Below are 15,016 nucleotides of genomic sequence, written 5' to 3'. Positions count from 1 at the left end.
CTCTTCCGCAGAATAGCTGTGAACATGCTCCAGATCTCCGCCTGGCAGGTGACGTCACAGTGCTCCAGCAGCTCCACCATGCAGGCAATGCTTTCCGCATCCTGGATGATAAAGTTCATCTCCAGGTCAAACTCTCCACCCACCAGCTGAGAAAGAAAGAAAGACAGAGCTAGTGTTAGTCACAAATTAAATGACTGAGGAAAATGTTCATTGACGAACAATATATTTTCAATCAACCACAATGAAAATGAAAAATAAACATCACGGTGATACACATCATGGTTAAACTAAATATATATAAAATATTTAGTTGTATAAAATATACTGTTACCAAAATATGACAAGAAAAAAATTAAAGTAAGATAATTACGTTTTGCACATTAAGGTGTCTAATGTCAAGTCAAAATTAAAAATTGCCTTAATGAATGAATACAATATTGACTCATTTTCAACAAAAGACAAGAACTCAAATGAATGGATGGATGGCAAGAGTTCAAGTTTATTTACAGAGCATTTTATACAATACAGACAGCTTAAAAACAGCCTTATAGTAATAAACAGGAAAAACAGCATCAGCGACACAAAATTCTTCAAATAGGAATAAAATCATTTCAGTTATAATTCAGCTCTAGTGCCATTATTCACCACAATTTAATTTAATTATTCAGTCATCTTATTCAATAGTTGTGGGTGAGATTGACATAGGACACAAGGTGAATGAGATGGAAAGACCAAAGTAATAAGGACAATCATTTATAAGGAATAAATGAATTTGAACAGAAAAGGCAATTGGGGAAAGGTCTTGTGAGTGCAGTGAATGTGGGAAGAAAAGCAAAGGAAACAAATAATACAGAGAGAATTATTAAAGGAGCAGTTTTTGAGGTTGCGTCCGTAGAGAGCAGCACTCTCAGCCTGGCAAACAATGATTGCGATTTGAGAGGGTCATTTAATGCCGAGGTAGAAAGAACATAATGACCTCACACAAACACTGGGGTACCCTCTACCTCTCAAACAACACACTGGAGAGGAAAGGAATGGACAAACCAGTCAGAGATTGTTCCTGCTCCGCAGCAAGCAATAATCAATGGCATCGGTCTTGGAGTTCAACAGGCATGAAATTGGCCAGCTCTAGGCCATGCAAATGCCAAACCTCTAAGTAAATAAACAGGTGATTTGGAAAATAAAGGCTGAAATGCCTGTAAACTACACTTCGGTGAGAAGGTGAGGTGCAGAACTTCCTTAAGAGTGTGCTGGGAGAACTATTGATTTTCACACTTAACCAATACAGTCAGATTGGGAACGCTCTCGCTCTTTAGAACCTTTTGGAATTGGGCCGTCGATAACCTTAGCACATGTAATCTCCCCGTGCCACTCACCTTGACCGAACATTCACCTTGATTATTTCTAATATCCACGTGAGGACCTTAAACATGACTTTACCATTATTGAGTTAAGCAGCGTTCTTCAATTTCATTCAGACCATCAAAATCACACTGTGCGATCCCCTACTGCTTTTATGCACTATATGCTAGCCTTAAAAATACTTCGATGCAAGTATGTGAATGCTTCTAGCGATGCAACTTTGATTTCATGCGTCACTGTGTTCAGACGCGTCACAATGCATTAATTATGTTGTATTCTCAGTGCCGCAGGCTTCGTCAGCATTAGCATAAATCTTCTATGGTCATTTCTCTCCTTTAGGTCAACAACTGTTATGGAGAAACAGAATCTTGCTAGTTAACTTTAGTTCACATGTTCATAGAAGGCATGTTATTGGACACTTCTGATGGTAACTAGGTTTCTATCTGGTTTGATTGAGGTAATCACTTTTTTTTTCCAGACAGTTGAGACAGGATTTGTTCGCAAGTGTTTCCACGGTATCATTCCATTGAACTATTTACAATCCATATAGTGCAAACAGAAGGACAGCAGGGATGGCAATCCTATTGATTTGTCACGGTTCTTCACTCCCAGAGGCCTTTAGCGAATAGATGATTAATTACGAGATGTTTACTCATCAATAATTGCCTTTGAAACCCAGAGAGATCATGGGTAGTTTAATGAACAACCAAAAATGAGATAAGCTTTCAAGCAAATGGTTTCTAACATGGAAACAAAATAAACATGTTTTTTGCATGTGGAAATTCACAATGTTAGCCAACCCAACATAAAGTCCTCATGAAATGCTGGTAACTTCACACACAAAATTTTGTACAGTACCCTTCACACAAGGATGCAGTATACAGTAACAAGAATAGACTTGTTTATCTCCTACACATGACACTTATGGGATAAAACAGACTTGCACAAACACAAAAAGACAAAGGATAATACTAGAGTTTCTTTCTGACCCTTGAACACTGACAGTGGTGTCAAACACTATTTTTAAACAACAGCAGAATGCAGGAGCTGTAACAAAGAGATCAGACAGAGCACGGTACAGCCTCCAGCACATTAGCTCACAATCTCCTCACCACTTCGGTCATGTTTTATTACAGTGGGAACAGATTTTATCTGTTTAAGTTAATCATGGCAGATATGGCGGATGGGATCGGGAAACAATCCGAGCCAGATGCGTTACACGCCAGGTCACATCTCTGACCGATGTGTCGATTTTATCTGGAAAATTGAATTTTTAGAACATTTGCTCATCTGCAATACAGCGCCAAGGCATTCCCTGTCTGATGTTCGAACATCATTCAGCAGATGCTCTGAGACATTTATCTTCAATAAACAAGCTACAGGTAGTCCAAAATGCAGCTGCTAGCCAGTCCTCCACTAATTCTTAACACAAAGCCTGTATGATCTCACATAAGGGACACTGACATTGTTTTTCAAGCCAAACTGCTCTACTGTGAAGAAGACCAAGATCTATAACCCGGAAAAAAGGCACCCAATTGAGGCATGTATATTTTGTGGATAAGCCAATTACAAAAGTGTTAAAAATAAATAAATTAATTAATTAAAAAAAAAATTATGAAAATGGTGGACAACGAAGAGAAATGTTTATGGATATAAACTAACGTTCAATATTTTGGTGTTAGCAAGGTTTTTAATTATTACATTTTTTTTTGGAAAGAAATTAATACTTTTATTCAGAAACAACACATTCATTTGATCAAAAAGTGACAGTAAAGATTTTTTTAATGTTACAAAAGATTTCTATTTCAAATAAATGCGGTTCTTTTGAACTTTCTATTCATAAAAAGAAACCTGAAAAAAAAGTATGACAAAAATCACAAAAATACTAAGCAGCGCAACTGTTTTCAACACTGATAACAATAATAAATAAAAGTAATAAATAAATAAATGTAAAAAAAACAACAACAAAAAAACGAGTAATGGCTGATGAACATTCAGCTTTGCCATCACAGGAATGAATTATATTTTAAAACGTTATATTATTACATTAAAACAAAGTTAAAAAGTTATAATAAAAAGTTTTTGGGAATTGTATTGATATTTCACAATATTACTTTTGTTAATTTATTGTTTAATTTATCAATTAAATAATTTTTAATCCAATTAAATAATATTAATATTAATAATAAAACACATAATGGGAATATCCAACACAGTGACGTAGACATGTGGGGGCGTGTTTAAACGAGGCATTTTAGGAGGGCGTGGACCAGTCTTCACTTTTATTAAGAATATCTCGGTTTAAGACTTTAGTCTTTGCAACTTTAGGGATCTTATCTATTCACGAACAGCTTGTAACACTCCAAAGAGAAAGGAAAACTTGAAATCGCATCATATGACCCCTTTAAGAATCTTTGACAAGGGAAAAAAATGGAACAGGGAGTTATGTAAGTGTATTGCGTCCTGATGACTCCTGGAGTTTACTTTACCACCGTACTCAGAAAAGATACTTCATTTGGTGCAAGGGAATGAAGGTGTGAGGAAACCTGTTCCAATAGACCACTGAGCAAGTAATTATGCACTTGCTAGCCTAGCAATCCTCTCACAAAGGCCTGAGCCAAAAGAGGCGAAGGCGGCAATTGGCACGGGCTCCTCCAGGGTTTGGCACAAAGTTCTGCGTCGGCGTAGTCGCTGGAACGCTGCAGTCTACCGCCGTTAGATTGAGCAAGAATGGGGATTCTGTGACCTTACTGAGAAAACGCTACCTCTGACATTCGCTTAGGTCATTTCTGAATTTAGCGATATTTTAGTATCACTGAGATACTATTATATTTTGTAATAATATTTTGAATTAGTCTTAGTTTTTACATATTAATTCCGTTGTGTGTTTTTGTTATTTTTATAATTTTTTTTTAAATGTATATACGGAGTATATAATATATTTGATTTAATTTCAGCTCAACTTTATTTCATTTTAAAGTTTTTCATAGATTTAGATTTTGTTAACTATAATAACCCTGGATCTTACATAACCGCTCAATTACATACTCACTCAAATGAGAAAATTTAAATTTCAGTTAAACGACTAGTTCATCCAAAAATCTAAATAATTTACTCAGCCTCATGGCGTTTCAAACCTGTGATTTTATTTTCTTCTGCAGAGCACAAGAAGATATTTTGAAGAATGTTTCAACTGTTTTTGTTCACACAATGAAATTCAGTGGGGTCCAAAACTACATTGACAGTTTATGGTCAAAAATAACAGACATTTTTCAAAAACATGAGGGTCAGTAAAAAAATGACAGCAGTTTCATTTTTAGGTGAACTATCTCTTTATGAAGACAGTTTTATGAAATAACGACAAAGATGTGCCACTTAATAATAAGATGTGGCAAGTTTATGTCAGTATGGTAAACCGAGGGACTGTCTAATCTCAGAAACGTACAGTAATCCTCACATAATATTCTTAAATTGCCATTTTTCATTTGGTGGCTCTAGCCGAGACGTAAGTTCAAACAAATATTCCTAAAGTAGGAAAAGCAAAAATAATGAGGCTGTAAACATTACAGATCAGTGAGTTATCTTCTGCTAGTCTGGAGGTCTTATCTGAGTTTGTTTACTTGCGCTGTGGCTGAGAGATATCCTTCAGTAGAGCAGCCACCATGAGGCCACTCATTTTCAGATTCAGTTTTCTCATTGCGTTTTTCAATTGCTTGCACTTGAGATCTTAGAAGGATTACTGCGGCCTTACCATCTGTTGTGCAGTGCAGCTGCTTTGGTTTTACACTCTCTCCCTCTTGGCCACTCGCAGAATGCATTTGTTATTTTATATAATGCGCCGTTCGAGATTGTAGCTTCCCTGCCATGGCCCCATCACACCAGGTCAGCCTCTCTTTATCACAGCGCGCCACAAAGGTCATCAATCGATTCCTCTGGGTTAGGCGTTAAAATATAAATTATCCAAGGCTGGTCCTGATAGGTGGCACACACGGCTTTTGGGAAGGGGAAGAGAATTTCTATAGAGACGAATGTGTGATATCTATGTTTGGAAGGCTAGGACAGCGTGATGAGAGATGAGAGAGATGACGGTGACAGAGTCAGTAGGACGCACTCTGCGGAAAGAATATGTAATTTCAGCTCAGCAGGACGGAGGACTTCAGAGATAAAAAAAAAATGCCAGAGGAAGGTGATTTAATGAGGCATTCTGAATGAATAAACTTGAACATTGATAAATCATCGGAGAGGGAGCAATGCAGAATTTGTGTGTAAACAAGAAACACCATGCTGAGAGGACAGCTGTCAGTGGAGTGACAGCTTTAATAATAAACAAACACGCTTGTCTTGAGACTAACTTCCTGCAGAAGCATCACGAATGACAATGAGGGACAACAGACATATGGGAAAGAGAAAAAAAAAAAAAAAACACCCCCCCCCCCCCCAAAAAAAGACAAACCATAAAATACCAAAATAACCAACAACAAAATAAATACAGAAAATAAATATTACACATTTAAAATACATATGAAATACTTAGAGGCAAACATCATGTAAACTAAACAAAGAACACCAAAACAAATATTAAAAATAAGCATTATATATATATTAATATTATATCAAATTTAAAAAAGGAAACAAAAACAAAACTTAAAAAAAATTGAATGTAAAAAAAACTTAAACACTAACAAAAAAAAAAAAATCACAAAATGCAAAATAAAAATTACAAATATTTTTTTGAGGCAGTAAACCTGTCAACAAAACAAAAACAAAACTTAAAATAGAAACGAAAACAAGAAAAAAAAAAATAAACACTCAAACACAAAACTTAAAAACAAACAAAAACTGAATATAAAAAAATAAATATTACATACATAAAATACAAATAAATTATTTGAAAATATTTATTTAGAGGCAAAAAAAAAAAACTATATGTAAAACTATAATGTAGTAGGCCATGCTAAAATATGTGTATACCTGTTGTATTAACTCAGTTCAAGTGATCCAGTAAGTGTGTTCATTCACGCTGGCATGCATACCGGTCAGAGGTGAGAAGACACCAGTGTACGGCTGGTTAGCCATTAGCAAGCATTAGCCTGTGGATGGGACAAAGGTCCATTGAAGGGCTGCATTATTAATCTAGGCCTTCAAAGGCCCGAGCAGCTGAGTGTCAAGGCAGAGAGGGCTAATTATGTATCCGTTTGCCTGGGGTAATTTGCAACCATTGTGCTGTTCAGGCTGAATCAAGACATGAGATCACAGATTAAACACTTAACGCCAGAAGAGAAGAGCTTTTCAGAGCCATAGTGCAGAGGAGGAGGAAAACGAGACGGTGAGAAAAAGTATGAGGGGTAATGATACAGCGCTTCAGATGCATAACACTGACTTTATTTGGTTTGAGTCCAACTATATTGTACATCAAGGTTTTTAGTGGTGTTTGAGGTCTGCACTGAGACTAGACAAATAATTTTTCTTTAAGAAAATCAGAGAGGTGCCATTAAAAAGTCATGAAGCATGAGTGTTGTGGGTGGTTGCAAGGGCACTGCTAAACAACTGGCTTTTCTGTATCAATTTTAAAAAGGAAAAAAGAACTACATGGTTTGAGCAGACAGCCTTCAGACAGACTAGGGGTTAAAGGATGATGAGAAGGCCAACATACCATATGGCTAGTGATGGACTGAAATGAATTTTTTTTTACAAATACACAGAAACCAAAATGAAAGTTTTAATTTCACTGAAAAGCGAAACTGAAAGTAGGGCAGTTTTTATTTCAACCTTTAAATGATATAATTGTCTTTCTACGACAATTCTTTGTTGAAATACAAACATTTAAATGGTGGCTGTGATAAAAACTCGTTTTCAGGACAGATTTATTAAAAAATATATTGAAAAACAAAGACATTAGGTTAAATAAAACTATAATAAATATGTAATATAGGGAATATATATAGCAAAATTCTCCTCCCGTTATTTTTTCTAGCTTACAGACATTGGATTTTCTTTCCTGAGGTAAATGTAATGTTACACGACATTGTTTCCATGCCATTTTATTGGTGTCTTTCTGTGGTTGAAACTGATTGAGCGATTACATGAGACATGATACATTTCAGTAAGTTGTACTGTAACTTTCAACATACTTTCAATGCTTAAAATAGTAGGTGGATCCTGTTGCACAACAAAAAAATCCATGTCCAGGCACTCACATAGTCAGCAAGGTAAAAAGCCTTTATTCTAAGACAGGGCTACATATTAAAAAGACACTTTCAATGCTTATTCTTTGTGCTGTAACTTGTAGTACAGAGGAAGAGATGATGATTGATACGCACTCCATCGAAGTGATCTATCACACCATTTGTGATCAAATTGACAGAGGTTGATTGCGTAGACTTTGGTTCTTATCAAAAGTAACAACGCTCAATGATTATTGTGATTATTGGATGGCAGGCATGCTACAAATAACTTTTAGTGATGTTTTGTTCTCGGATCAACAGAAAACAGACTAAAAGATTGACCTTGGGATTTAAGAATAAATATCAGTTCATCAAAATGAAGATTGATTAAAAACATGAAATCTATATGGTCAACCCAACCCTAGCGTCCACACAGCTGACATGTTTACCTGTTATAGCTCATGTTGTGACAGTCAAAACTAATTAAACGTCACTCTTTTGGACAATGAGTCCACTCTCCAAAACCAATTAGACCGAAACCAAAAATTTTAAATAACTTTCAGCCAAAGATCAAAATTTCGGAGTATAACTGCATATGGCTCTATTATTTGTCTTCTATCTCTGGAAACTGCCATGTAGGACGCACGCATGAGAGCAGACAATTCATGGTTAGTGATACATAACCTAATTTCCTGTTCTTTTTCTGTGTGTTTGTATCGGACTAACTTTGTTTGCCTGCCTGATTGTGCGTACCCTGCCATATCTTCCAGTAAGACCTCTTTTCCTTTCTTTGCCAATGCAAATCCATCTCTTTGCGCTCTTCACAGCTGCCCAGCCCAACCGATAACCTCTTGTCCTGTCACGGGGGAGATGGCGCATTTCTGTCTGAACCCTTCCCTGGCTCTCCATTTGGTCCCTTGGCACCTCCTGCAAACGCAGAGTGTCAACACCCGCAAGCCGTCAGAGGCCGAGGACAAACAGAGGAGACAATCTCCTGCTGTCAGGCCAACACCGTGCACGCGCGCACAGACACAAATGCTCTGATCAATGAGAAAGGCAGTGTCTTTGTTATCTGTGATTAGGTTTTCATGAGCAGAAGCCGCATCCTGTCTGGATGACCATCTGGTCATTTCCTCGCTCTCAAAGTGCCCTGGGAAATGCAGTCCTTGCGTCCCGTGACCTCCCGCCATTTCTGCTTCGCTTTCAAGTATAGCCGCAGTCAATCAATATGCCACAGTTGATCATCGTCACTATGTGAGTGAAAGAAAGAGTGGACAACTAAATCTAGGACTGAGCATCTCTCATTAAAAAAAAAACCTGGAAATTACCAATCAGGTACAATATTTCTTTTGTTTTTAGAAGATTAATCATCACTGTTACTACTGCTAATATTTAAGAGTACTTAAAGATACAATTCTGTAATCATTTACTCACTCTCATGTCATTACAAACCTATATGCAGTGTAATTTTAGTATTATTTATATACTATTTTAGTATTTATTAACAAATTGAATATGTTTAGAATAATTTTTGTTTTCATTTTTAGCAAGCTTGTTATGTGCCTTTGCATTTTTAGGCTTAATTTTATTTTATTTTATTTCAGTTTTTATTCCCAGTCAATAATTTTAGTCTTTTAACTCAAACACATTTTAAATCGTTGACAAGGCAGCATTTTGTTTAATTTAAGTTTTTCATCTAACATTTATATTTTATTTCATTTCTGCTTTATTTCTTAATTGACTAAATGTTTTTAATAATTTTTGTTTTAGATAACGATAATAACCTTGCCCATGTGCCTTCCATTTTTCTTTGAAACACAAAAGAATAAATTATGAAGAATGAGTTTTTTTTTTGTTTTTTTTGAAAATACACAGTAAATATCATACGCAGATATACGAAAAGTAAAGAAAACAGCGCTTGCTTACCATTTTGAATATCAGCTAGGTTCAGAACTTTCTTCATTTTATTTGGCTCATGCTGTTATGAAAATATTTGCATATTTGAATGCTTAAGTAAGATCAAGTAACATTAGAACAGCCTTCTGTCTGTGCCGCCTTCATTTACTTACTTGTTTTCATCACTTTCGCTTTAATTCTCGGGCACTGGCTCGTTTGTTAAACTGAATATCCAATCAGAGTTCTCACTCTCGCCGTTCTCGCCTCAAACCTCAAGTAGAGTGTGCCCCAACATCAAGGTTAATTACCTCACTCTCTAACACTCTGCTTTTGAGGCTTTATGAGTGTTTGCCCTGCACCTTCATCTGCTGTGTGTTCACAAAAAGAATAGAAGGCCTAGAAGCAGACACACACACAATGCTTCTGCCACTGGTCGTGCTGTGTCAACGTTTCTCAGATTAAGAGGAAAGAATGTCCTTCCTAAACGCTGAATGCCGCAGTAATGTATCAGCAGGGGACAGGAGGAAATCACTGAGAAGGAAAGACAGAGAGAGGAATCCCCAATAGAAATGTGTGTTTGTGAGACTGCAGCATTCAGTAACCGAGAAAGCTGCATATGAGCCTGCAAGCAAATATTTATGATAAAATCCAGCTTGATTTATTCCGCATTCAAAGTTTTACAGTCAAAAAAGGTCCATTGTTCATTGTAAATAGTGTAGTGATGTGTAGTGAAGTGAAGTCACTTTCAAACCAAGCAGCTTTCTGTTGGTCATTGCGCTGAATCCGAGTGAGCAACTTGAACCAGTTTTGAAATCTGTATTGGGCGATTTTTCGCCCTCACACAAAGTTCCTGATTGTAGGGATTGCTATTGAAACGACTGGGTTTTGCCTACAAACATTTGTCGAACAATGCTAATGGGGCCAATTTGTAGATGTTAAAATACTCACTGTTTCTATAGTACAGTATAGCCAAAAGATATAAACATTATGAATGTGTAAAGAAAAAAAATTGCTTCCTAACATTCTGTGTAAAGATCCAATTTTACAACTTCGTCCCCATGACAATGCAACGACAAAAATCTTAAAACAACTGTGAAATTATTTAAATTACTGATTTAAACAACTTTACAACAAAAAAAAAATAAAATGAAAAAAAATCAAATAAAAACCACAAGCTGTTACAGAAGTATGAACGTCAGTGCTTATATAAAATTAAAGCTTTACACTTCTGCTTATAAATCCTCCAACAGTTAGCTCAACTGACTTCTACAGAAAGTTTTTTTAAGGAAATCTGGAACCTGGAAGTTGACATTTTTTTTTGCTAATCAGGCTATCAATTCATGTATAATCGACTCTGGCAACAGTGAAGAAATGCATTATTTCTGCAAAAACACAAACACACAAGCTGTTTGCAGATATTCTCTCTCTCTCTCTCTCTCTCTCTCTCTCTCTCTCTCTCTCTCTCTCTCTCACGCCTTTTTCACATATTCTCTCTCTCTCTCTCTCTCTCTCTCTCTCTCTCTCTCTCTCTCTCTCTCTCTCATTGGTCTTCGGAGTTTTATAACAAACAACCAAAAGGTGTCAGTCTAACATTCTTCGAATAAAAGGGTGACATCACAGTTGAGTGACATCAGACAGTTCACCTCACATCACATCATTCTCTAGCTAGACATCTTCTATACAATGTAGTTCTAGTTGAACGACATGTTGCAAAGATATTTAAAATACCACAAATTATCCGTTTATAATAGCAGGTCTATTTATTAAAACATGGTCAGAACTTGACTATATAGGACATGACTGGACAATATTCACACCAAGTTTAAAGGATTTTAAAGCGAAACACTTCATCTACTACAAAACATTATATTGCAATGTTGTTGTTGTTTTTTATTATTTGGAGGCTATGCATAATTGTTATTGCTCAGATTTAAGTACCAGAACTTGTTTTAAAGGTTTTATTTTTAAATAATTTAATAATAAGGTTTTCAATTTTAATAATGGAGGCCAAAATGACTTTATATATATATTTTAATATATAAAAAAAATATAAATATAAATATATAAATATAAACATTTATATAATATAATACATATAATTTTTTTATTATTTTATATTGTTTTAATAATTTTAATAATGATGGAGTCCAAAGTAACACTAAAATAATTTGTTTAAATTTTTTAATGAAAAAAAAAAACTAAATATATTTTACAGCGTCGTTTTAATACTTTTAATAGTGATAGAGGTCAAAGCTCAAGTTTTCTTATACATAGCATTGTTTGTTGAGTAGTCTGAACAACCTGAAGGAAGCAGAAATAGTTCTGTATTACAGATCTCACATAACAGCATCAATAACTTACAGTACTTCTCTATTCAGCACATACTGACTTCTGTGATGTATTTACAATGCTGGGAAGAATCTTCAAAGGAGAATTCTCGCTCTCAACGTGAATGTGCTCAATCACACGCTCACCCACAAACACACATCTATAAATCGTTTTTGAAGAGGAAAGCATGAAATAAGAGTAGAATCGTTGGACAGAAAACAGAGGAATGTATGAGGATGACTCACTAAGATGAAGAAGAGAAGGAGAGAAAGAGGGAGAGACAGAGAGAGAAGGCCAAGAGGATCTAGTACCCACACACTCTTTTATCACCAGCATGCAAAGCCACTACTGGCCCCAATCAGGCCTGATTACACACCGAGCACAGGGCGTCTGCCCTCCAGAACGCACCTGTCAATCATGCCCGAGACCCCAAACTGAGCCAGTCATGCATAACTGAACTCAAACCAGCATGGAGAGTGAGAGGGTTTACTGCACAGCTCATACACAATTTACACACACACACATATATACATAGACATATACATATATATATATACATACATATACATATATACATATACATATACATATATATATATATATACACACACACACACACACACACATATATATATATAAAAGAGGGGTCAAAAATGCATTTAGTTCTGCTGTAATGAAGCTATCTGACTATTTGAATTTTGAACATATATTCCATTTTGTCCAGTGCAAAAAGTTGTACATACCCTTCTGTGATGCCCTACAGTAAGTTCCTCCACATATAAACTATGATAGATGATAACTTGCAATTACAAATTTATAACTCACAGTTCTCAGAAGAACACCTAAAGTGTGACTTCAGAGAGAAATTCAGAGAAAAAAAGTCAGAATTGTGAGATTTAAACTCAGAATTGTAAAATGTAAACTCCGAATTACAAGAAAGTCAGAATTCTGAGTTTATATCTCACTATTTTTTCTCAGAATTGCAAGAAAAAAGTGAATTGTCACATAAAAAGTCGCAATTACCCTTTTTTTTAAATTCAATGGCGAAAAGAGGCTTCCATAAGTCACTGATAGTCGAGAGGCAACAAACAATATTAAGAAGCAAGAGAATGTACTGTACTCTTGAAAAGGATTGTTTGTCTTTGGAATATTATTTAAATATATAACGTCTTGTGGAATATACTTACAAATCCATTATACAGCTTCTTCAGGGCAGTTAAAAAATAAAATAAAAAATAAATTTAAATGCTAAACATCTCAGATTCTCCAAGGGGCATGTAAACTTATGAGCATTGTATATCAGAGTGGATGTGAGAGTAGTTGTGGATGTGTGTGCATACTTAAGACCTGCAGACAAGACACTTGAGAGAGAGAGAGAGAGAGAGTGTGTGTGTGTGTGTGTGTGTATCCATTATGCAGAGAAATGGAATTCTAGATTAAGAGCATCATACTGAGCTTCATAACCTTCATACTATGGTAATTGTATTTGAGGATGTGGGCCTAGTGAAAAAAATACAGGAGAGAAAGAGATGAAGAAAGAGAGAGGGGGTGATAGAAAGAAAAAAAGAATGTGTACCTTGATGCGTTGTATAAATTTCCATTTATTAAGGCCCCAAACTGCAAGCTCCAGTCATTCCTTTAATGCACCATAGTAACCCTTATCATAAAACTACCCACAAACCCATTTTAATAAAGCACAAGATATAATTGTGATGCAGGACAAAATATTAAAATAAAGAAAGAAAAGAGACAGATTGACAAATAAAATAAAATAACCATCAGCCATAAAAAAAGTTTTTACGTGATAGACATAAATGTGTTCTGTGTTGGTTTTTCTCTTTCTCTAAAGCAGTAATGTTAGGGCTGTCAACCTCTCTCAGGTTATGACAAATGGCAGAAAATATGGTTATTGTGGTGTATGTGGTCATAGAGTGAGACAAATCACCTGTTAAATGTTTAGGTGAAGGACGGTCCTTGTTACACACGTTACATGTACTTACTATTATAATAACAATTAATTATGCATAATTACATGGAAGTAACCCTAAGCCAAACCCTAATCCTAAACCTAACCATATAGTAAGTATACATGTAGTTAATTAATATTACTCAGTACTTAAATGTATAATCATAAAATAAAGCATAAATGTAAATGCATGCACGTAACCTGTATAAAGGACATTTGGTCCCACTTTATAGCAGGTGGCCTTAACTACTATGTACTTATATTTAAATTAATAATTTGGTACAATGCAATTATTGTGTACATACATGTTTTTACATTGTACTTATATTTTAAAAATACCTGCATGTAATTACATCTGTATTAATTTCTGTAATTACATTTATAATTACACCGTAGAGCCACCCCTTACACCTTAACCCACCCTTAAACCTACCCAAACCACCAAAATAATATGAATCATTAAGGAAATATGTCTTTAACCTCAACCGTGTCTCAGTAGCAGCAAAAGTGTTTTGCAATACAATATGAACACAATAAGTACATTGTACTTATTTTTTGATGTAAGTACATAGTAGTTAAGGCCACTTAATATAAAGTGGGACCACCTTTAGTATCATATTCTATCACTGTGTTAACAGACATTATTAGCAATTTAGAGAATAGGATTGACCTTGGTTGCCTGCTCATTTTGATTTTACTTGAGGGACACGACTGTTGAAATACGGCTGTCAATCCTAGACACTGACTGTGTGAATTTAGCCAGTTTCATATCAATCAGTCAGCATGTAACCTTTTCAAGACATCAAAGAAAGCGCACATCCTCCAGCCAATCACAACAGACTATGGCAGAGCTCAAAGATTAACAAATGATGACTTACTCCCTGTAAATATGGTGCTTTGCTACCCAAGCCCCGCCTGTAAACCCGTAGTCGCCATGCTTAGGTGACTGTGCAAGCGTGCAGCTGGATCTATTTGGAGACATAATTAAACCGTAAATTGCTCGTTATCACCCAGTGGGGCTAGCAGGACGCTTGACGCAGAAGGTCGATTGCGATGCTCTCCTTCATTCGCGCAGACTCTGAAAACAAGTTTTTTTCCCCCCATTACATGCACTGTTGCGCTGCCTCTGAGACTGCAGTGAGGCAGCGTCTCTCTCTCTCTCACCCACACCTCTACTTTTACACATCTGTCTGTCCCAATTCTCTCTTCCAAACAAAATTCTAGTTTCTTCTCTTCCCCTCCTTTGGGTCCTGAGGCTGTTTGCTCTGTCGCCTGGATGTGATCTCATACAGTGTGTCAG

The 15,016-nt window shown here is 35.9% G+C and overlaps 1 protein-coding gene across 14 annotated transcripts in view; it reads right to left on the bottom strand.

Annotated features, from left to right (window-relative positions):
- The window catches only part of LOC107691681 (neurobeachin-like), a 137,375-nt gene that overhangs the window by 74,373 nt on the left and 47,986 nt on the right, over positions 1-15,016 (bottom strand). For all 14 annotated transcript variants that reach the window (XM_016490452.1, XM_016490455.1, XM_016490458.1 and 11 more), the window contains exon 2: positions 1-146. This exon is cut by the window's left edge and continues 107 nt beyond it. In XM_016490452.1, coding sequence (XP_016345938.1) covers positions 1-146 — 146 coding nt within the window. The remainder of the gene's footprint in view (positions 147-15,016) is intronic.

This window comes from Sinocyclocheilus anshuiensis, unplaced genomic scaffold (genome assembly GCF_001515605.1).
Source record: "Sinocyclocheilus anshuiensis isolate Anshui unplaced genomic scaffold, SAMN03320099.WGS_v1.1 scaffold186, whole genome shotgun sequence".
NCBI lineage: Eukaryota > Metazoa > Chordata > Actinopteri > Cypriniformes > Cyprinidae > Sinocyclocheilus > Sinocyclocheilus anshuiensis.
Note: the sequence above shows the minus strand (reverse complement) of the source record. Positions and strands in the feature narration are given on the sequence as shown.